Source organism: Neopelma chrysocephalum, unplaced genomic scaffold (assembly GCF_003984885.1).
Source record: "Neopelma chrysocephalum unplaced genomic scaffold, ASM398488v2 Primary Assembly neopelma1_96250, whole genome shotgun sequence".
NCBI lineage: Eukaryota > Metazoa > Chordata > Aves > Passeriformes > Pipridae > Neopelma > Neopelma chrysocephalum.
In genome coordinates this window covers 70,162-94,052 of record NW_020924899.1, presented here as the reverse complement: position 1 = coordinate 94,052, position 23,891 = coordinate 70,162, and the positions used below count along the sequence as shown (strand labels likewise).

The 23,891-nt window shown below is 44.3% G+C and overlaps 1 protein-coding gene across 2 annotated transcripts in view; it reads right to left on the bottom strand.

Annotated features, from left to right (window-relative positions):
• LOC113981210 (ubiquinol-cytochrome-c reductase complex assembly factor 1) overlaps positions 1-23,891 on the bottom strand; it is a 49,861-nt gene that overhangs the window by 14,665 nt on the left and 11,305 nt on the right. The window contains exons 5-7 of one of the 2 annotated variants that reach the window (XM_027708498.1): positions 21,718-21,790; positions 15,881-15,938; positions 8,988-9,096 (exon numbers count right to left, since the gene is read on the bottom strand). In XM_027708498.1, coding sequence (XP_027564299.1) covers positions 8,988-9,096; positions 15,881-15,938; positions 21,718-21,790 — 240 coding nt within the window. The remainder of the gene's footprint in view (positions 1-8,987; positions 9,097-15,880; positions 15,939-21,717; positions 21,791-23,891) is intronic. The other variant, XM_027708499.1, reaches the window with a different exon arrangement.

The following is a 23,891-nucleotide window of genomic DNA, read 5'->3' as shown; positions in this document are numbered from 1 at the left end:
CACCACCATCTCCCATCCAAAATATCCACACCACCATCTCCCATCCACAACACCAGCTGAATGTCCCTTTTTATGTGCAGTTATTCTTGTGGATTCAAGGCCCTCTGACCAGCCTGAAAATCTACATCATGCAAACTTTGCTAGTGGCAAAAAGAGATCTCTAAAATTGGATACACTGGTGTTTTGGTCAAATCTTTTAACCTCCAGCATTATTTCCTGACCTCTGAATGAAACAACAGTATTCAAGCTCTTACAGAGGTGTAAGGATAATTAACTCCAAGCCCCATCCAGCTTGGCCTTGAACACTTCCAGGGATGGGGCAGCCACAGGTGCTCTGGGCAAATGGCCACAGACACTACAGAGTGTGGCAGTGGCAACTGGTGAGCTGGCAGAGCCAGCAGCAGCTACACACTGCTTTAATCAAAGTCACAACCCATGGGTGCTGCCCAAGCTGCCAGAGACAGGGAAGCTGTGTGAGGGGAAGGGAATGGGCAGCCTCTCAAAGCCCCACAGCACTCCCTGCATCATATCAGATTCTTAACTGATGCTTGTTACTGTCTTTCAAGACAGGCAGGCACAAAAACATAAGGAAAAGTTAAGTTACTCATTCCTGAAGAGGAAGCAGAAGATATCAGTGACTTTCTCCCTGCAGTGAAAAGCACAAGCCACAACATGATTAAAATGTATGGGAACAACAGGGAAACTCTCCATGGTTGGTTTGGTCTGATCTAGAACAGACAAATGGTCTTGGTATTTTCTTTTTTTATGAAGGAGCTTAAAAGCACATTCCTGTTTTCACTGCAGCAGCTTAGAGCTGTTAAAACAGAACCAAACCCCACTGGAGACACCCTGCTCCAGGAGTCTCAAAAGGCTTAGCCAAGCAGACCAGCTGATCTCAGCTGAGGAACTCTGGGGCAAACTCCAAAACAATTGGAGGCTGAGAATGTAAATGTCCAAAATAAGTGGCATAACAACAGGCCACTGAACCCTGCACTGACAGCAGGTGAATCACAGCCTGGCTGGTGAGTGATGCACAAAGCACTGCCAGGAGCCAGGTCACAGTGACAGCACAGCTGTGACCCCCCTGCTGAGCCCAGAGACCGTGCAGGTCCTGCAGGGATCATCTTCCTGCTCCCACCAGCACCTCCATAGTGCCAAAATAAAATAATGGTGCAGTTGTGGGGAGCTGCCATTTCATTGCTCAACATTTGAACTGTGACAACTACACCACGTTCTGGAGAGCCCAAGGAACACGGGGCAGCACCAACACCTACAAGCACCACGGGGCATGTGAGTCCCTCTGGTGAGGGTGGGGGGAATCACAGAATATCCTGGGTTGGAAGGGACCCACAAGGATCATCCAGCCCAACTCCTGGCCCTGCACAGACACCCCAACAATCCCACCCTGTCCCTCAGAGCATTGTCCAAACACTCCTGGAGCTCTGGCAGCCTTGAGAGCCTGTTCAGTGCCAACCACCCTCTGGGGGAAGAACCTTTCCCTAGATAATAGATATAGAGTAATATAATACTGAATAATGAGAAAGGTACCTCTGGAAAAGGTGCTACAAGGCAGCTTCCAGTGTAATTCCTGCAGGTACCGGAGCGAGGCACAGAACAGACCAAGGACACCACCTTACAGTAACAGGATCCAACACATCTGGGAAATTTAAATTGATTTTTTTATGCCAGACTCTACAGAACACTGGGGCAGGCCAGCTGAAAAGAACCCAAGCATATATTATACCTTGATTTCCATACCAGGAATCCTCAACATGCCCCAAGCATTCCAGCCAGGTGTGCCAGTTCCACAAGCACTGCTTCTAGAACAACTACCTTAAAGACCCCCTGAGAAAGAGACTCCAATTTCAAACCTCCGTGTCCTGGTAAAGCTAAATCTGCACCACCATGGGTACTGTTTGCTCCAGACCTCATCACAGTCAAGATATTTCAAGGTAACATTCCATACACATGCACTGTCCTGCATATTTAAGTTATTATGGTTTCCAGAATCAAATGTACTGAATTTACTCTGGAACAGTACTTGATATTATTATTTATGAAATGACAAAGTACTGGAAACTTGCTGTGAACTTTCAAGCTCTTTGAGGAAGGATCTAGGGTTGATGAACTATTTTCTGTGATGTTCTTAAAACAATAACTTCAGGTAAAACTAATCATACAATGCTGGTATCCTATTTAAAAAAAACAGAAAACAAAAAAACCACACAGCAATTTTGTATCTCACTACTTTGGCAAGAGTTTAGTTTGTTTTTTAAAAAAGGAACACTAGGAACTGGTGAGATTCTATATATTCTAAGTGGTCGTTAAAAATCGTAACATTTTTCTCCTTAAAATGTCCTAGTAAAGCATTTCAAAATATGCATAGACCATTTAAAATTAAAACCTTTGCTTCTTCAGTTTTATAGGTTTTTAAAAACCCCTTTCAACTGTCCTGAACACTATCCTCTTTCTCATATCCAATCTATTTCCTTAAACAAAATCAGTACCTTCTCTGAAATACTTTGCTTCAATACATTTCCTTCATCCCAACTCCCCATTCCAGTCCCAATATTCTGCATCCACCTTCCTTCTGCCCTTGTCCTCTTTCAAAAATGTATTTTCTGTTCTGTGCATCCCAAACTGACTCCAAGACTTGCAATCAGATTTGAGAGACAGACCTGGAAAGGACCCCTGAGTACCTCAGTGCAGCAGCTTCCCACTGCAGGTGAATCAACAGTTCAATTCATACAAAACTCAAGTTCTACTTTAAAATTCTATCAATTTTCCACCTTGTCCCCTCATCCTCTAAAGCCATTCTACAACCTTGCTGGTCTCACTCCAACCATGACTTCTGAGTCTTCAGTTACAAAGGTCAGAGTTTTTGTACTCAACAGTAAGAAGAACTTAAAACAGAATTATATTGAGTTTAGGAAGTTCTAAGGTAAAATGGCATTTTTCATCAACTGAAATCTTCTAATTGTGAAAAGAGTATCAAGACAGAAAATGGTGTTCAAGTTCCCAGAGCTGATCTCAGCTCTCAGTTACATGTATTGATTCTGATGGCGTTACTTCAGATGTACACGAGTGTAATTGAGAGCAAATTATGGGTCACTGGGTATAAACAGCTCGAGCTAAAAGTGTAACAAAGGCTCCATTGTGCTACACACAGCAGAGCCAATAAACGAACTCAAAGGACACCTAGATGTGTTCCTGGAAAAAAAAGGGGGCAGGGGTCTAAGTGGTCTGGTGGGAAAACAGGAAAGTGAGATTATGATAAATTAAAACAGCTTTGGCACGCTGGGCTTGACAGCTCCCCCCATGTCTTATCTCTTTGGCAGCTTGGGGAACACGTGTGGTTATAAAATGAATTGTTGTTTTGCACTGAAAACAACCTGAATTCATTTCAGCAGCACAATGCCACCACAACACACCCAACCAACGTGGGTAAAGGGAGCCTACAAGTTATTGGAATAAAGCCTTAAAAGGGTCTCTCTGAGACAGCACGTGATTTGCACCCTGCAATATTAGTGTGGGGTGCCTGGGGGAGGGGGAAGGGGTGTTGGGGTTTTTTGGTGTTTGTTTTTTCAGTTTGGAATTTTTTGGGGGGGGGTTAGGGTCTTTTAATTTTATTTTTTTCCAACTTCATACTTATTGTCCCTCTATCAGCTGAAATCCCATTCCAGGGAATTCCAGCACCTACAAGTCCTTCTGCAGCTTCATCTAAAGGGTCTTAAAACACACTGAAACTTATAACAACTTTTACATCCACACAGTTACTAAAGCACAATGTTCAGGTTGGCCAGGTTAATACTCAGGTGGCTCCAGAACTCTGCTGGGAGGACAAATAGCAGCAATGTCTAGTCCTGAGTGAATTCCCTCCCCAAACTGATGAGGCAGCTGCCAGCTTGCACAGTGTAAATCTATTCCCTGCAAGCCACGAGGTGGAGATCTCTGGCAAAGCAGGATCCAAAGGAAGTCTTTTACCCAGCCTAATGTTACTATTAACACTTGGAGCCATTGCATCAAGCCAATTTTTCTGTTTGTTTTTAAAGTTTGATAGAAATGTCACTAGTGGAAAAATTAAGTAAAGAGCACTGGTTAGCCACAGAACTGGACACACCTGGCTGCAAACCCACCGAAAGAGACTGACTTCATTAGTACGAGGGACAGCAGAGTAAAATTTATATCTGAAATATGCCTGCACCAGTAGAATTTGCTGAGGCCACAGGCTCTCCCTGTGTTTTTACAGCTGTGTCAAGTTTGGGTTTCTGACTCTCGCCGACATTCAGGAGTGCTGAAGGAGCTCAGCCTAACAGGTCCCAAAACTTTGTAGCTGAGATTTAGATCTCAGCAGTTTTAACAACCAGGTTTTGAAATAATACAAACTCCATTTGGAGCTGGAGCTGATGTAAATTAGCAGTTAAAATGCTTTACATTCTATCCCTTCTGGGCTCCAGTGGACCGGTATATTCAAGAGCAGATGGCATATTTCAAAAAACCATGGCTATCAATTCAGGAATATAGTGTCCATTTTCTGCATCAAGGGTTGGAATTGTTGCTAGATATGGAAAGGAGCTTAAGAACTGCAGCTTTGTCTGTCAGCAAGTTAAACTAATTGCATCCAACTGGCAATTCCATACAGGTGCTCTGTCATTTGTACCACGGTACAGGAATTGGAATTAAATCTTGATCTTTGATAGATTGCATGAGAGAAAAAGCAGGGAATGGAATTTCCTAACCTTCTAGGATCTATGCAGATGATAATTTAGCACCCTAAAAGTATCCAGTAAAATTTCTTTTCCTTTACATTACTTCTGAGAAAGGCTCAGATTCTGGAGTTTGAAAGCATCGACAGATAACATTATTGACACCTTTTTATCTACTATTGATATATTTGACTACCTTCTTTCAGAGGTAGAATATATACTGATTGCAGGACTACACTACTTGAAAATAAGTAGTTGTTACAAGTCCCTTCATCAGCTCACAAACCCTCTACTTCAGTTTAAAAGAATTATTAGTGATAAACAGATCAAGATTAATAAAGGGAATGTAACACTGGGGTAAGTGCCCTTTATTAGTCATTTAAAGCTCCTTGCAATTGCTAAAGGTGAGAGGAGAGAAAGCGTTCAGTCAGGGTACAGGTATGGGAAGGGGAGGGAAGTGAGTGAAGAAAAGTGAACAAGCATGGAATAAACAGAACCTGCCCATGCAGGGGCATGGGTGAAGTGGGATATGAAGGTGGGATCACTGAGGAAGGAAAATAGGCAATGAGAAGGGTCAAGGGAACTGCTGACATCCTGAAACACCAATGCATAAATTATTTTCACCTAACATACAATAAATACTACAGAAGAGACGAAGAAGTTAATTTGCCTTGACAAAATCACAGAATCACAGAGGGTTTGGGTTGGAGGGACTTCCAAGCCCATCATGTTGAACCCCCTGCCACAGGCAAGGACACCTTCCACTATTCCAGGTTGCTCCAAGCCCTGTCCAGCCTTGGACACTTCCAGGGATCCACAGGCAGCCACAGCTTCTCTGGGCAACCTTTGGGCCCTGTGCCAGTGCCTCACCTCCCTCACAGGTAAGGATTTCTTCCACATATCTAACCTAAATTTCCTCTCCTCCAGTTTGAAGCCCTTCCCCCTTGTCCTGTTACTGTAGTTCCTCAAGCACAGTCCCTCTCCAGCTTCCTTGTAGCCCTTTCAGATTCTGGAAGGTGCTGTGAGATCTTTACACAACCCTCTCCAGGCTGAACACCCACAATTTTCTCAGCCTGTCTCTGCAGGGGACTGACTTATGAATAATGACTGAAAGATCAGGAATAACTAACAGATGAAAGCAAAAAAAATCACTAAAGATTAATGAAAACCCTCCCTATGCCTAAATATACTAAATAAACACAAAGGTGTAACTGCTTTGGAGATCAAGCCCTGAAATGTGCAGGTCCTTCATCTGAGCATCTGCTATGGCCACATAAAAGCTGTGTTAGCACCAGGCTACAGTCAGGAGTGTATTAGAGGAATCACAGTATTGCAAACTAAGCAGGCTCGTGATTCCCACTGCAGGGTCATTCCTACAGACAAAGACTGTGAAATTTAAATTCAAGGACAAACTGACCAGATGCCCAACCTGCCAGGGCAGGGAATGAATGGCACTGCAGTAACTCCAGAGCTCCTTGCAGTTCCATCACACAGCAACCACACCATTGTAATACTCATGTGTTAACATCTGAGGGTCCAGAGTGGATAAAAACATAGGGAACTGATGGGGGTTTTTATACTTTGGGGGATTTTGGGGAGCCATGGAATAATTTAGTTTAGAGAAGTGGAAACACTGTGCTTCCCTTTACAAAGAACTGACTGCAAGCACTATCTCTTTTCCCCCTAAATTTTACTGAAAAACTCTCCATACAGGTGTAACTTGCACCACGCTTCATTTTGGAGTCCTGCAATGCCTATAGGGGCAGCAAACAGCCAGCTTTGCTTCTCTTTGCTCTCTGCTGCATCCAGCCCTGCACAGAAAACTACAAGATGGTATTTGAGGTTCACTCAAATAAGGCAAAATTAAGGTCAAAAGGAACAGACAAAAGAAGAGCAACCTTAAATTTACACCCAGAACAAAGATCTGAGCTGTGTGTAGTTCCTAGAGAAAGCAGAACCAGCCACTGATATGACATGGAAGGCATTGGATAAGGACAAAATTGCATAAGCTATTTCATTCAGTCTTTTCCCCTGGTGCCATCATCTGATTTGTCTTGGCTCACTCACACTGCCCTATCAGAAAGAGGAGATTCCCATCCTGGAATTTATGTAAGCACGTTAACATAGCAAGAAATTCTCAGATGCATGAATTGATGGATTTACTCCAAAAGAAGATTAAGAGGATGTCTTGTCTTTAAATGCAACACGTAACAAAGCGAAGCTACGGAATTCCCAACAACTAGGAAAAAACCCTGCTGCTGATGGGATAGCTGAAGTTACACCAGAATCAACACTTTCTAAAACAATATACAAAATAAACAATCAGAGAGACACTTCCTGAATTACTAATGTGATTGCATCTCACATCCTAACTCACTAGTTACCCTGGCAGCCTCTCCAAGAGACCTGACAACTATGGCTTGACAGCATGTCATTACTGCTACATGGAAACTGTCACTTCTCTAACAGCCTAATTTATTTTAATCACAGACAAACCTCTATTTAATCACTGAGCAGTTCTTTTCCTCTTCCATAACACAGGAGACCTCTCCCAGCCCTGTCCTCCCACAGAAGTGCCCTCAACGTTGGCAGCCTCACCTGTATCAGGTCTGCTGTCACTTACTGCCACTGCTCCTGCACTGCCTTCCCTCAAGGCAACACCAACACAGGGCTTCAAGGCCAGAAATGACCATTCCAACTAACTGTCATAACCTTCCTCAGAACAGGCCAGAAAGATTCAACCTTGCTCTTCCTCCAAACTTGCAAATGAACTCTCCTTGGAGCTACTCTCTCCTTAGAACGTTTCTTTTGTGAGAATTTGTATTGAGAATACAAAACAAAAAATATACTTATGACTAGTTATAGTCATGTACAGGAGTTTGACATAAAAACCTTGTTGATTAACTTTCCTTTTACCATTTTAGATACAGAGAAAATTCAAAACTCTGCTGGAATTACTGAAGTTGTGATTATCAATTTGGCACCAGTCACGTTTCTCCCCACTCCAGCTGCTCATTCCTATCCCCAAATGCCCTTTCTGTTACAGCAGAGAATCACAGAATCACAGAATCAACCAGGCTGGAAAAGACCTCTGAGATCATCAAGTCCAACCCTTGATCCAACCCCGCTGTGGTTCCCAGACCATGGCACTGATGCCACATCCAGTCTCATCTTAAACACCTCCAGGGAATGGAGGGTGGTGATTCCATCACTTCCCTGGGCAGCCCATTCCAATGGCTGAGCACTCTCTCTGGAGAAAATTTCTCCCTAATATCCAACCTAAACCTCCCCTGGCACAGCTCAAGACCCTGAGCCCTCTTGTCCTACTGCTGCTTCCTGGGAGCAGAGCCCGACCCCCACCTGGCTCCCCCCTCCTGTCAGGGAGTTGTAGAGAGTCAGGAGGTCTCCCCTGAGCCTCCTCCTCTCCAGGCTGAGCCTCCCCAGCTCCCTCAGCCTCTCCTCACAGCACTTGTGCTCCAGTCCCTTCCCCAGCCTCGCTGCTCTTCTCTGCCCCTGCTCCAGCCCCTCCATGTCCTTCCTGAGCTGAGGGCCCAGAGCTGGACACAGCACTCCAGGGGTGGCCTCACCAGCGCTGAGTCCAGGGGCAGAATCCCTGCCCTGCTCCTGCTGCCACACTGTTCCTGAGCCAGCCCAGGATCCATTGGGCCTCTTGGCCACCTGGGCACACTCTGGCTCCTGTTCAGCTTCCTGTCCATCCACACTCCCAGCTCCCTTCCTGCCTGGCTGCTCTCCAGCCACTCTGTCCCAGCCTGGGGGGCTGCCGGGGGTTGTTGTGGCCAAAGGACCCGGCACTTGGCCTGGTTGAACCTCATCCCATTGGAATCAGCCCATGGATCCAGCCTGTCCAGGTCCCTCTGCAGAGCCCTCCTGCCTTCCAGCAGATCAACACTCCCCCCCAACTTGATGTCATCTGCAAATTTGCTAATGGTGGACTCAATCCCCTCATCCAGGTCAATAACATATCCCATCAATAGCAAAATCCATTTCTGCAGTCACATGGCAAACCACGTGGGAAATTCCTTCATTTAAACCAAATCAATATCTTCATCCAGGCCATGATGCACTTTCAGAAACAAGCTCAGTGGCTCAATAGAGGGAACGAATGGTCAGGAGTGAGGGCTGCATGCACCAGCTTAAGCCAATAAAGAAATAAAGGAGCAGCTGCAGGTTGATTCTCAGGCATTCTTCTAAGAAATGCAAAGTCACAAAAGCATTGAAAGATGGGAACCATCAGGATTACCACCAGCAGAGAGAACTTACCCCCATGACCTTACCACGCTGCTCAACATCCTCCCACATGCAGTGGACGATGTAGCGACACATGTACTTGCCCGTGCGGCCCTCCTGCTTCATGCGCACCAGACACATCCTGCAAGGACACACCCCCACAGTCAGAGCTCCCACGGCTTCTTTCAGAAGGAAAGAATAAATGACATATATTTCAGCTCATTTAAGATTTTCCTCGCAGTATATGTTTGTGGTCAGGAAAAAAAAACACAGGAGGAGTTGTTTTTTTTTTTTAAATAAACTCTTCTATTCTATACTCAAGGAGCCGTATCTGCTGGATTTTGGCCAGTGCAGCCATGGAAGAGTGCTAGTGGGCTCTATTCTTCTTGTCAGTATTGTAATCTAGTTCAACACTACTGTAACCTAAATTCCTCAGCCTTAAGAACATCTCACCCTTCAGAGCAGGAACACATGGCTTGTCTAATCCCAGGCTCTGAGCCAGCTGCAGCTCAGCTTGATGCACTGAAGTGCTGTAAGAGCCCCAACCAGCCAAGCTGGGAAACCTTAAGCAAGTTACAGGCTTTGACCAAATTCACATTAGCAATGTCCTAAATTATTTCAACTACAGGGGTCTTTGGATATGTGTCCAACCACCTGGCAAAACCCCCACATGCAGCACATGTGAGACCAACTCAGAGGTCTGAAAGTGCATTGTGGGATCTTAATGAGAATATCAGGTTGTTTTACTTTTGTTTAAAAGCATTAAAGCCACTCGAACTTCATTGCTGCTGTTCTGTCTACAAAATAAATCACATGAACAAACGTTTTATTTTGCCTTTTTTATGACATCTGTAAAGAACATGAACTGAAGCCCAGGCTGATCCCTCACTGAGCTGGGACCAGTCCCATCACCTGTCCCACCTCCTCTGCCTCACAAACCAGCTCTGCTCCTGTGCTGAGGCACAAGTGCCTGCCCTGGATTGACTGAGTGACTGTAGATGAGATGATGCTCAAACACTGGAGCTGAGAGAAGTCATTGCTTTTCACAGACATGCTACAAGTGGGAAGCTGCTCACAGGTGATTCTTCTCACAGTTCATGTAAAACCAGCAGAGCTGGGGGCCACTGGGAAGCTGGTGCATATTAACAATGGTGAATGTGCCACAAGAGCTGAGAGGTAAAAATTATTTTTTTTTAATAGATTTGTTTCTCTAGTGTATATAAGACCTACAGGCATTAAAAGAATTTGGTGACCTGTGAATGCCAACTCAACAGGGAGAATCATAAACACCTGAAGTGCGTCCTGTAAAAGGACAGATGAAAATCTTTACGATGGATTTTCTTGTCTACTGACTAGTAAAGACATTAACTTGCAAAAGAAGCAAAACTTATTGCAAGTGATAGTCACAGAAACAAATGAAATAGAAGGCAGCAAAAACTTCAGTCCCACATTCTTCTTTCTGGTCAGAACCAGACTTTTCAAGTCCCATATAAGGGCCACTGAACTGAAACATAACACTGAAGGAAGAAAAGCCCACAGATCAGAATTTGATGCCTAGATGCAAAGCTGCTCAAAATGACAAGAGACAGCTCAAGCTCCAACACCAGCAGGTGCAATGAGGTGTGAGACTGGAGAGAGGGACTGAGGCATGGCAAGGAGACCTCCAGGGTGGAGGAACTGAGAGATTCCAGGGAGAGGACAGGAGAAGGGCAAGGGCAGTCAGCCAAGGGAACACTGGGAAGAATGTGGCAATTTGTGTCTCAGGAACCAGAGCTGTGTAAGGATTCCCAAGGTTTACATTACAGCAGTGACAACTCGGTGTCTGTCCAACACCACCACTGTCCCAGCAAACAAATGCAATTAAGATGGTATCAAAACCAAATCCTCACTTGTTCACAGAAAGATGACAAAGCTTTCTGCTCAAACAGTGGTCAGAGAACAGCTGTCCAGGTACCAGCCCTTCCACAAAACAAATGCACAAAGAGCGTAAAACTTTTGTTTTACTTCCAGTTTCAAAACCTTTGTTCTTTTTGTGCATTTACATAATTGAGCTGTACAAAACAGTGAATTGGTAAGTTACTGAATCCAAAATTTTTACACACTCTTAAGTCAAAAAAACTCAGTTTAAAGGACAAATTTTGGGCTAAAAAAGCTTTTTTATACTTCTCTTGCTGAATACACAAACTCAGGGGTGAAAAAAAAAGAAAAATAAAATTAAAAAAAAAAGAGTGGCTTGGCAAGAAAACCTCCTCCCAAGCACAAATAGTGGTTCCTACCCTGTGTGACTTTAGTGGTGGAGAAGCAGGAGGAGAGAGTGGTGACAGACCAACAGCCAACAACTGGTCAGTGATGAGCAGGGCTGGAGTGGTGTTCAGAGGAAAACCTGCTACTCACAGAGCCTAAAAGGCAGCTCTGTGTTTGGATGCAGTGCTGTCACAGAGCTGTTCTGCAGCACCACGAGTGAGATCATGGAATTTTGCAGTTTATTTGAAAGTTTGGTAGTTTGTTACTTCACCTGCTGTCTGAGGTTTAAAAGACACAGACTCTTTAAAGCCTATAAACCTCCAAACTAGATCACCACGGTGTGAAACATTTTATTGTTTCACTACAGAATCTGTGCTTTAGTTCAGTCAAATACTGACTCATCTTCATCAAAAGCAAAATTACTCCAAACTATCTTTAGAAAGCTGTCTACCTCACACTTCTTGGGTTGGATAATTTTTGCTTTATTTGTTATGCAGAGAGATTACGTTAGAAGAAAATGATATGAAAGGATGACTGAAAAGGAACAGGAGCATCTGTAACCCAACCCATCTCAGCTGAGATGTTGAGATTTCCCACAACAGCCTCAGCTACAGCTGCTTCTGTACTCCCAGTGTGCCAGCCTGGCTTGAACACCAGAAGTGAGGGTTGGCACCACTCTGGTGACTGCCCTGTGCCATGCACTGAGGGGAGATGATCCACTAAGGGCAAAGCCCACTTGGAGCTGTCCCCTGCACCTGGCCACTCATTCCTGTATGAAATTCAAGACTAATAATAAAAATAAACAAGGGAACTATGATAGAGATGAAATTGGTATAGGATAGGCACAAATTTCTAAGATCAAAGCTACGTAGGCTTCTTTTGAAGAAGGCCAAGAGTTGCCAGGCTTTGAGCTGGTGATGTTAAGGAGAGATTTACTGAGGAGAACTGAAATTCTCTTATGTGTAGGATATGGTGGACAGGTTGACAGCAGTATCCTACACAGGCAGGATAGAACCAAATTCCTCTGCCTCATGTGACAGCAGTGAGAACTCCAGTGTGGAGGGCAGCACTGAAGTGTGGGGTGTGTGAGTCTGGCTCCTCTGTGTTCCTGGTGGCTTGACCTAAGGAGCACTGTCATTCTGGACCTCAGATGGGAGATCCAGTTTGATATAAAGCTCCTGAACAGACTTTGCCCCAGTTCTGCTGTGACATTGCACTGCAATGAATTGTGACAACGAGCACAGTTCTGAAGTCACCCCAAGGAGGTTTTGCATGTTCTCCTGTGCCCCAGCCTGGCCACCCACTGCTGTACCTCAGCATGGACAGGGCTCTGCTGGGACCAGCTGACAGAACCAGCCTGGCTGTGCAGCCTCCTCTCCCCTGGGGCCTTTGCTCAGGCCATGGTAGCCCATTCCCTCATGTTAAGGCAGAACCAACTAAATGACTGAGACATTCCAAATAAACTTATTCCTAAAATCTCTCTCAAGCAAAACTATTCTGATGCAATTAAAGCCCTCTACCATGAAACTGAGTCCCTTTCTTCTGAAGCAGCACATTTCAAAAGAGAACAGTGTCCTCAGGCTTCTATATGCAAATCAGAGGAATCTTTTCCTGCAGGAATTGTTTTCTACATATTTAGTGGTTCTTGTTCTCATCTCGATCAGCCTGTCCTCAGGCTGATCAAAACCTTGCCAATTGCAGATTTCCTTAAGAAAAACAATGCTTAGATGAACTTTTGCAACAGGTCTTTGATCCTTTCAGAACAGGAATTGCAGCACGACTATTTTGATCCTAAATACTTCAGGGATGTCATCAGACTTGGTCTGGTGAAAATATGAAGGCAGCTCCAGGTATCTACATGATAACTACTGAAGCAAGGCACTTCTTAGCAGCCACCCAAGTAATTTCTTTGGCAGTTTGGTAACAGCTCTGGACTCTGCCAATACTCCACTCACACTGTGTGGGAAAATGCAAACCAGCAGTGGAGATGAACAGCTTGAGATTTTCTAAAGGTCTGAACTTCCAAACATAAAGCCAGGAGTCCCCCTGACATCAAAGGTGTGAAGTAACAGAAACAGCCTATAAAAACATTATATCTAGGAAAGCATAATGATACATTGGTTTTCTAAATAATATTGATGGGTTGATATTTTTTAAAGCATGATTTTAGCACTGTCTTGGAAGGCACTGAAGTGTTTCTAAAGGAACATTATCTGAAAGAAGTTTGCAAAAGCAGAAGCTAAACACGAGAGCCTGAATTCCTCCCTTTCTGACTGGAGGTAAGTAGAAAAAATCCTATTCAGCAGACAAGAAGAAATAAGAGCCAGAGATTCAAAGAGGACCCACAAGAATCTGTAACATAAGAAGTTATGCCCTGACAAGCACCTTAAGTCCTGTGGTGGAGGGAGAAGAGATTGATCCATTGTAAATACTGCTTTATCATAGGAGAGATAGTTAAGATTATGTATATGATGTATTGTAATATTGATTTGTATAGTGCATTGTAATATAATTCCCTTCCCCCCATTTTGAGTCTCGTGTTGTGTCTGGAAAACCCATCTCACACTGGGGTGAGATGTGGGAGGGGGGCTTGGATTCGGGAATTGGATTTTAGGGGTCTCAAACTACGACAGTCCATAAAAACTGGGACACAAAGGGCACAGAAAAGTTGACTAGAACAGGCTGGGAAATGACAACAGCAAGAAAGGAGGTGAAGTTTATCAAACTAGGAAAAATTCTCACCTTCTCCAGCTCCAGAAGCTACTGTAAATCAGTGGAAACTAAAACCCTGAATAAGAGGGAAGAAGTCAGTACATCAGAGAGTGATGCAGATTGCTCTGCAAGGGGGAGCAGATCATGATCAAAATCTCTGTGGCACGTCGTTGGCCACCAGCTCAGGAAGGTTTCAAGCCTCTGAGGCAAATGGTCCAGCAAGAGAGACAGGATGGGAGCCCTCAGACAGGGTGGGATGTCCTTGACCCTGCCAGAGCCAGCAAAAGCAATAATGTTCCACTCCCACCTTACTGAGGTCAAACTGCTTAAAGAAAGAGAATCCCAGAGAGCATGGCAATAAACCTGCCTGGGAAAGCAAACTGTGCCATGGCAGGATGTTGGTCACTGAGCTCAGCAGAAGCAAAGCCTGCAGCATTTCCCAATGACCCAGGCAGTGAGCAGGCCTGTCACAGGCTTGTGTGTCCTGGAATATCAAACTGGATCTCCCATCTGAGGTCCAGAATGACAGTGCTCCTTAGGTCAAGCCACCAGGAACACAGAGGAGCCAGACTCACACACCCTGGAAAAATTAACCTTCAGTGCTGCCCCCCAGACCCGAGTTCTCACTGCTGTCACAGGAGGTAGAGGGATTTGGTTCTATCCTGCCTGTGTAGGATACTGCTGCCAACCTGTCCACTGTATCCTACACATCAGAGAACTTCAATTCTCCTCAGTAAATCTCTCCTTAACATCACCAGCTCAAAGCGTGGCAACTCTTGGCCTTCTTCAAAAGAAGCCCATGTAGCTTTGATCTTAGAAATTTGTGCCTATCCTACACCAATTTCATCTCTATCATAGTTCCCTTGTTTATTTTTATTATTAATCTTGAATTTCATACTGTGTATCAATCACAGGATATATTTTCCCATCAATGAGAAACAAAAATGATGTGAAAAAGTGTGTTCTTCGCAGATTCATCTTACCTCTTTTTGTTTTTCCCCAGACACTTACAGTTTGCTTTTCAATATTTATTGCACTAGTTTTCCAAATATCTATATGAATTTTTAGCTTATCAATTAATTTTTAAAGCCTTTTTCCCACAGGGAAAAGTAGGAAATAAATAAACTGCAAATCTCAAGGGTCTTCCTTCCTTGATTCCACTGATTTCATTCACTGATTATAATTTCAATGGTTCTGCTAATTTGTTCACTCTTCAGTGTAATGAGCTGCCCCATCTTTCAATATATTGAGGAGACAGGAAATTAAAAGGAGGGAAGGGGAAAAGGAGGAGGCAAGGAAATAAGGGGCCTTAAGTGCAGCTATTTCAGTACAAACTTCCTTTCAGCCTTTGGACAGCTGAACCCCAAGTCTATGGACTTCAGTTCCCTGAAAGATCTGGCACTTACAAAAATGACTGTACTCCCTTGTGCATCCCCTGACCTTTACAAGTGTGTAATGCTAGATGAAAACCTGATTTTTTTTGGCTACTACTTTCACAAACGAAAAAGAGGAAAAAAAATTCATGTTTAAGGTGTCAGATATTTTTACATGCAGTCAAGCTGGCATTCACCCCCCTGCATGTGCCTTTCAGAGGTGCAAGAGTAAATGCCAGTGCTATAATTTGTTAAATGCTTCTCATCACCACAAATTCTCCCAATTTAAAAGACTTTTACATAAATTTAAACTTTTCCTAAAACACCCAAGTAAGATTTTTCCACGCAGCCTGAGAAAGGCTTTTAGAAAACTCATGGCAAAGATCATTCCACTAGTGAGGAATTTTAAGATGTAAGAGATGTCAGCTTCTCTATGGGACTTTTTGTTCTTCAGCAGAAAAGTGCTGTAATTCAGTCATCAGTAAATGAATAAATCCTCTATTATCAACAAGCACAGAGCCTACTTTTTCCTCACATTAAGATACATATCACTCTATTCCTGAAAATAATTACATTACTAATTTGATTTTCACTTACCAGACATGAAGCTGGGCTACTAGGAACCATGAATTCAAAGTATCAGGCATTTGGCACCCTTGATGAGAGGGGGAAAAACACAAAAACAAAACTAAATATTAATATAAACTCCATCACATTTTGTCCCTAACAGAAATCCACTACACAAAAATCTAGATGCACTTTGGTAATTTATTTTCAGTAATAACAGTACATATACATTGGAGGAAATATCATTTACTGTCATGTTTGTGCTTAAACTCTAGAACATGCACCCACAGGACGCTGTAGATTCTGAAAGGTTTCAGGTGTTTGGGGCTCACTTGGATAACATTTATGGGGGGGGAAATTAAAACATGGAGAAGGAAACAAACATGTGGCTTCTAGGTCACAAAGTCCCAAAGCAGGAATGAATAACAGGGAGGAATCAATGGATGCTTTGCTCTGTTCTTACACTCTTCCTTTATATGTGCTGCTCTCTCCTGCCAGGGACAGAGTTCTGTGTCTTTGATTCCACTGTCAGGGTAAATCTGTAAATCAGTAAATCTGCCCTGATTTACTCCAGCACAGCCCCCAGCACTCTGAGTGTACCTGTCAGGCTACATTTGGATTAAAACCACTGACCAACTACACAAACAGTCTGTTTGCAGGTTTAGCTCTACTCCCACAGCCACTGGTTTTCCCAGAGCTGGTTTGTCCATATGTGTGCTCACACGATGGATCCCCACCTGCCCTGAGGAGGAGAGGCTGGACATTCAGGCTGTGTGGCACAGAAACCATATTCCTCTTCCTCATGCTTGAAAAAAATGGACCTGTGGGTTCTGTGCACACAAAGTCCTTCAGTTCCTGTCAGTCCTAAGCCTCCCTCCCAGGCACTCACCTCTACATCTCTTTCCTGGAGAAGTTTTTAAGGGAAGTACCTAATGAGAAGGATCTGACACAGTCGCCTTGGCCTACCCAGCACTTGGCCTTGTCTTCTGGGCTGCTCAAACCGAGCTGGAAGAGGGCCAGAGAGCATTCAGGAACAGGTTCTCCAGTCAGATGTGCCCCAAGGAAGTCAGCCTTATCTTCCCTGTGTTTAATATATTCCTTCCTGACTCCTATACTTCCTGGCTCTTAAGTATTACCAAGGAGATTCACCTGGATCATGAAGCAACACTTTCACAGCCTCTTTCTTTATATTTGCCAACTCTGGTCAGGCAACCACCAGAAGAACCAAACAAATCATGACTATTCCTCCCTCCCCTGAGAGATGACTCCATCAGTCCTAGGAGGTGCCAAGCTCCAGCATCAGTGCCCATACATCACCTCTAAGACAGTACAAAGACACTAACAGTCTGTGTTTGGAGATTAAACACAAATCTCCCTCACCCTTCTCCCCTTTTGGCTCTCTCAATCCTATTAGAAATAGTTCCTGTGCCTAGAAACGACTACTTTGACCAAAAGCCACGCCAAGGCATCTCTAACTAGGGCAGGAGCACACAATGCCTGCATTAACCAAACCAGTTCAGCCAACGGAGGTTCCACAGGCAGGAGTCAAACACCCAGTTCAGACAGAGGTTTCTCAAGGAGGAGTTCCCAGGGATCAGTCCCCCACCACAGAAATCACTCTGCAGTGGAAAGCAAAGCTCACACCTCTACTCCTGGAAACATGGAAAGTTTGTAAAGACCTATTCAGTACCCAGGAGGGAAGATTTTTTTTTCTCTAACTTTCCAAGTGTTGCGATTCTATTTTTATAAATCATTTTTTAGCTTCTATATTAGGACTGTCTGCATCGTAAATTTAAAGGAGGGGTGGCTCCTTTAAAGCAACAAGCTTGCCCTCAGCTATCAGCTTTGTAAAAAGAATCAAATTCTAAAATTCAGGGGGTTGGAACACCTTACTCTGGGAAACTAACTGGGGAGAAAGCTCCATCCTATAATGAAACAGAAAATTATTCCCCTCAGAATACAACTAGATCTAGAAAAAATGTCAGCTGGTAAAGCTACCTATGAAATTACTGTGATAACAGCTGGGGAATAAACCTGTTCTGTGCAGAGAACACATCCTGGTCACATGGCTGGTACTATAAGAGACATGAATGCTCAGGATCATGAGGACATATGTTTTTCCTGCAGTTATGTCCTGCACTTAAAATTCATCAGGTAAGGGATGCAAAACTGGACCATGGACTTTTTCATAACAGATCATCTTTGCCACTCCCACAATTTCAGAAAGGACACACTGGGATAATATCCCCACATCCTGCAAGAGACCAGGTGCACTGTGTCAGTGCTCCCCTGAGTGTGACAGGCGGCTGATGGGCTACAGGAGACACAGGAATCCAGAGTCTTCTAACCTTCACCCCTTTGGAGCTGCTTTGAGTCCCACTAGGAGTCATCAAAAGGCTGTTTTGGTAGGGTCAGCTCCCTGCTGCTGCAGCTGCCTGACAGGAGAGCAGTTAACAGTATTAATAGTTGAAGATGAATTCAAGGTAACTCTACAGCCCATGCTCATCAGCCAAACTCCAGTTCAGCTCTGAGGAACACCTGCCTGATCCTAGAAGCTCTTTTGACCTTTCAGGTCTGAGGTCAGGCATGAAGCTCTCTGCTCACAGGTTGCCTCCTCCAGTTCACTAGAACTCCCCAAGCTCTCTGCCAAGCCTGGCACCAGGAACTTTGCTATTCCCTCTATTGCTTCTCTCTTCTCCTTTAAACCAGAAACAGCTGAAGTCCTAAAACAGCTCCACTTTCCACATAAGCAGCACAGTACAGACATTTGGGATCCAAGCTCTAAAGCAGAGTTCCCACGTTTTCTCCGTGAATGATCCAAAACCAAGAGACAAGGGAATGGCAGGTATAATAAAATTAAGTGCAGTACAATACTGAGAGTCTCAATTAAAACACCTCCTTTATACTCTAAAGCAGCCTTATGACTTGCATATCCATAGTCTGTATTTTGGGAACTGCTGTTCTAAGGTATATACAGAGACAGGCAGTTCACAGGGCTCACACTGTGCTACAGAAAGGTGGAAATTCCAGTGTGCATCAGCAGAAATACAGTGAGAGAGGAAGAGAGCCCATAAGACATTGTCCTAGTCCTCACACTATTCACTCTTCACCCTCTGTCACCTCTGTCAGAGCACTACCTGACAAATTCCACACACCAGTCCACGTTCCATAGGGTCAGAGTGCAGCTCCTATTCCTGCCACAACACCAGCACACCACAAAAGCAGGTCCAGGAGCACTGGAGAAAGCTCTGTGAAGAACTGGTTCCGCTCACTCGGGGTTAACGAGCCCACGAGTGGTTTCACACATGGATGGCTGGAGGTTTCCAGGGTCAGCTCAGTGGGTTCACAGCACTCACACACAGCAGAGAAAGAGCTAATAAGCTCTCCAGAGAGCAGAGCTGCCTCTGTGCAGTTCACTCGGATATCAACACCCTGCCAGTAGAGCCAGGAGTGCTGGGGCAGCAGGGCATAAGCACAGCACAGGCCTTGGCCCAGGCAGCACCATCCTGCCCTCGGGGCTCCCCAGCCGTGCTCAGCATCAGGAGGGGGTGCAGCACCCACCCCACAGGCTCGGGCACACCTGGGCTTGCTGCTGCACCAGGGGAGAGAGCTCAGAGTTAGTTGTTTCTGTTCCTACTCATCCCCCAGGCTGCTCCTTCAGGAGGGAACAATGAGCTTAAGCAATGTCCATCTGTAGCTGAAAAAAGGAAAAAAAAACAGCTCCTGACTGACCCAGTTTGATGAAGACATGGTGAGCAATTCCTTTGGAACCACAAGCACTGACCCCAGCACCACAGGTGTTCTTACACCACCAGTGCACTCCATCAATCCCAGCAAACTGTCTTGACCCTTAGGCAGCAACTGTCTCAAGTCAATGCAAATATATGTTGCCATTTAAAATACATGTTTTCTTTTTAAAACAGTAAGAGAAAATCAAAAACACAGCTGAAGTAATTTTACTCAATACTGAGTCTGAAAATCTGTACCAGTATCTTTTTCACAGACATGCTTTGATAGTCCTTTAAATTTTATCAAGGACAACATTTATGTATCTTTGTACAATTAAACAGAGATGGTGGAACACCAGTTAAAAACAGGAAAGCCCCTGTCTGAGAGATAAATACCACAAATAGAAGAGAACTTATCTGAGCAAGCCTGGGGGGGCACAGAGCTGGGGAGAGAGGTGTGCACAGGGAAAAGGAGGTTCTCAGTTTCTGATCACTAGTGGTGAATCCTACTGCTCACAGAGTCCTCTCGCTCCTGCAACCGCTGAAACCACATCACAGGTTTGGAAAACCTTCTGGAAGCCACTGGAAAATCTTGCAGTAGCAACACCACGTAACAAGCCACCCTCAATAAGCTCTGCAGTGGATGAAGATGTCCCTTCAGCTGATCTCTCAACAGGCAGCAGCCCAACCTGTGCGTAGCTCAGGAATCCCAATGACAGCCCAAATCCAGGTTTACTACAGCTAAATCACACTAACATAGGAAATAATGCACATAAGAAAAAATATTCCTGAAGCTTATGTAAGTCTCAAAAACACATCTTTGCCCTTCACCAGCCAGATCTGATACTACTCAAAGCAGTGACAGATTTTTAGCTAACAGTTGTGTACAGCATGGAAAAGCCAACCCAATCCAAGCCAATATTATACCTAGATACTTATAGGAGAGCCTTGTGTCTCTGTTCTAGTCATACTCTCTACTCAGGCAAGAGATGTGTCCTGGTCATGGTCAGTAAAAATATAGGAAGTCTCTAAGTTGTAGCCAAACCTGGCCCAGCCACGAGGGAGAGAGACAGGTAGGACCCTATGATCTCGTACCATAAAGAAGTTGTGCCTCAGAGGACGGGGATGGTTCTCATACCTGTGTCCCAGTTACATTGGGGATGGCACTGTGTGGGGCACAGAGACCACCTGACCAGCGTAAAAAGGGAAGAGATATTTGAATTCTTAGTTTATGCCACACCTGGTAATAAAAAAGGCAATATCCTTCAAAGTCCAGGATATTCTGAGTTTTACCCATCCCCGCTGCAGCAGGTAAAACTAACAATCCCAGACTCCAGAGGCTGCCCTCCTCACTCCAGAGCTTGGGGGAATGCTGCAGCACTGTGAGCTCCCAGCTGACCACGCTGTCCTGGTTAGAACGGCTGGGACCAATTCATCACTGGATGGGTGTAACCCAAAACTGTGTATTCTATAGCCTTCCATGCCATTGCCCAGAAACTGTTGTCAGTAGAGGCCTATGTTCCTGTCCTCATGCCCTTTGATGGAATTCCCCGCTCTGATACCCTTTTATGGAATTCCCCCCTCTGAGGGAGGGACTGAGAACTCCAACCTGAACTGGAGAATATAGAAACTGGGAGTTTCGGAACCTTGGCACCACTCGTGGGACCCAGAGGAAGACTGCAGACCACCGCTCTCAACCAGACTGAGACCACCACCCTCAACTGGACTGCAATCACCACTTTTGACCAGACTGCAACAGCTCTCCCACCAGCAGGTTTTTCCCCTCTCCCTTCACTTTGGACTCGGGAGGGGCAAGAAACACCACTTTTGTTCATGCCCCAGGGTGCTGGGTTATACATTTGGGTTTTGCGGGTTAAAACCACTTGTCTGTCTGTATAATTGTACTTATTGTATTATTTTAATAAATTGTTATTCTGACTTATAATCTCTCTTTTGGGTTGAGTTCATTTCCCCTGCTGGTTAACTTTTAAACCAGCACACCACGCGCCGGCAGGGTCTGACAAGTCAGTGTTTTTGCTGTCACGTTTATTGGTATCAGCACATCTAATGGCACAATTCCATCAGGAGCTGCCTCACCAGGGCAGCAGCCCCACCCACAACCCCCAAGGCATCACTTACTGCTAAAGAACTCCTCGTAGTCGGTTTTCTCCACGCAGCACGTGTACATGCGCAGCGCCGCCACCTTGATCTTCTACGGCAAAAGGAAAGGCAACACTTGAACTCTTCAGTCCTGAGAGCTCCTGAACCTGCTGCAGCTGGTAAATGAGCTGCCCCTTGCTGAAAACACTTCTTTTGATCATCACAATCACTTGGGATTTTCGGGAGCACATTAAACTATGCCAGGAATCTTGCCTCAAGGGGAAAAAGGTATTGAATGGCTTCTTGAATATCCTTCCAAATCTAGTTGGATACAATACTTGATATAATAACAGAAAAAGAGTCCAATTCACAATTCCCAGTTTTCTCCAATAACTCTAAGTGATGTACACCACTGAGAGTGTTTTGTACAATTTAAGTTTTAAATATTAAAGAAGTCACATACCAGACATGCCCTAAAAATAGTAAATAATGTCCTAAAATAAAATGTCCTAAAAATAATAAATTTTTCCTAGAAAAATGAAACTTGACTGACTAAGCTTGGAGAGTGAGAGAGGAATCCCAAATGATAAATGACATGAGGTATTCCCAGGTGCTTTGGCACTTCTCATTTTGTTTCTGGCCTGCCACTGCACCCAAAACACGTCCAGTGCATCATCCTAAACACAGACACATGTGCTGAAACTTCAAAGGTCACAATAACTAATAGTAAAGATCTTAAAGAGCTGTCAGCCATTCCTGTTTGCTAATATCAGGGGAAGAAAAATTAAGAAAAATTTGATAACTCCCCAACCCACTCCCCTACCTAAGCCAGGAAGTGGCCTTGGCTTTGGGTTGCTTTGGTTTGCTTTATGTCTTTTTTGTTTTTAGTGACATATACTGGGGACCCTCTCAGTGCTCACTATATTACAGGGATGAGCCCCCTGCCTGTTAAATGGCAGTTCAAATCACCAAAGTAATTATTTGTGTCTCCTGCAGCCAAAAGGAAAATAAAGAAGTTGCAACTGATTGCTGAGGAAACACAGGAGCCCATTATTTTTCTGACTCAGTAATCTTAGGCTTCTGTCAAAAATCAAACCTACATCTAAACTTCTTGATTTACACTGCTTACAAGAGTTCTGAAGGTTTCCCTTTTAAAGGAAACAGTGCCTGGCCTGGGAGCAGAGATGTCCCTGGTGAGAGCCACTGCCCCAGAGCAGGCATTACTAGACATTAAAAACATATTGCAAAGAACAGTCCCCACAATCCAGCCCTCAAATAAGGCAGGTAACAAAGGAGGAACTGATGAAATTTAATCATGGAAGTTTTAGGGTGTAGGAGAGGTGTGGGGGAAGGGAGAAGAAAATGGAAAAAAAGCAGAGAAATATGAAGAAACTTCCCAAAGATCTCCTAGAGAGCACTGGCAAGGCCAAAAATGAACTCAGGTCTCTTGGGGCCTAACCACAAAATAACTCTCCCAACCCAGGTTCCCCAGCCAAAAGCAGGCAGTAAAGAGCAGCAATTAAGGAGAACTCTGAATCAACACTTAGAGCTAATAAGAATCTTTATTACAACAATATGTACACAAGCACATGGGAGAGAAACTACACTCTCATGAGGTTTAGCATCACCTGATTAAAGCAACTGATTTAAACCAAAATACCTAAGCCTCTTATGGGTCAGTTATCTTTGCTTTACACTGTCTGAGGAGCAAGATGCAATCAGCAACAGTTTCAGATCAGTCTCGGAGGAGGTGCACTCTGCCCTGCAGATATTCAAAGCACCTTAACATTTTTATTATTTTTAATTTTTTTCTATTTGAAGAACTGATTTTAATTGCAACACAATTGGGCTCAGTCCTTCCTTCAAGCTGCCTTTTCCCCTCACTCTTTTATACTCTCTTCTAGTTCAGAGAAAAGAAATTATGAATTTCATGTTTTTCCTTCTGCCTAAGGAAGTGAAGGTGTTTCTTACTGAACTGCTCTCATTTAGTCAGTGTTAACACCTGCTTTATGAAAGGGCTATTTAAAAAGAAAAGGATAAAGGGAAGGACCTATTTGTGACTTTGACCTGGTCAACTACCACTGAGCAGTGTCTTGAACAGCAACACACCATATCTCCCTCCTGACTGCTTGGGAGACCCTCCAGCCCCAGAAACACAGAACCCTGGAAGAGGCTCAGAGAAGGGCAACAAAAATCAAAACATGGAAGAGCCT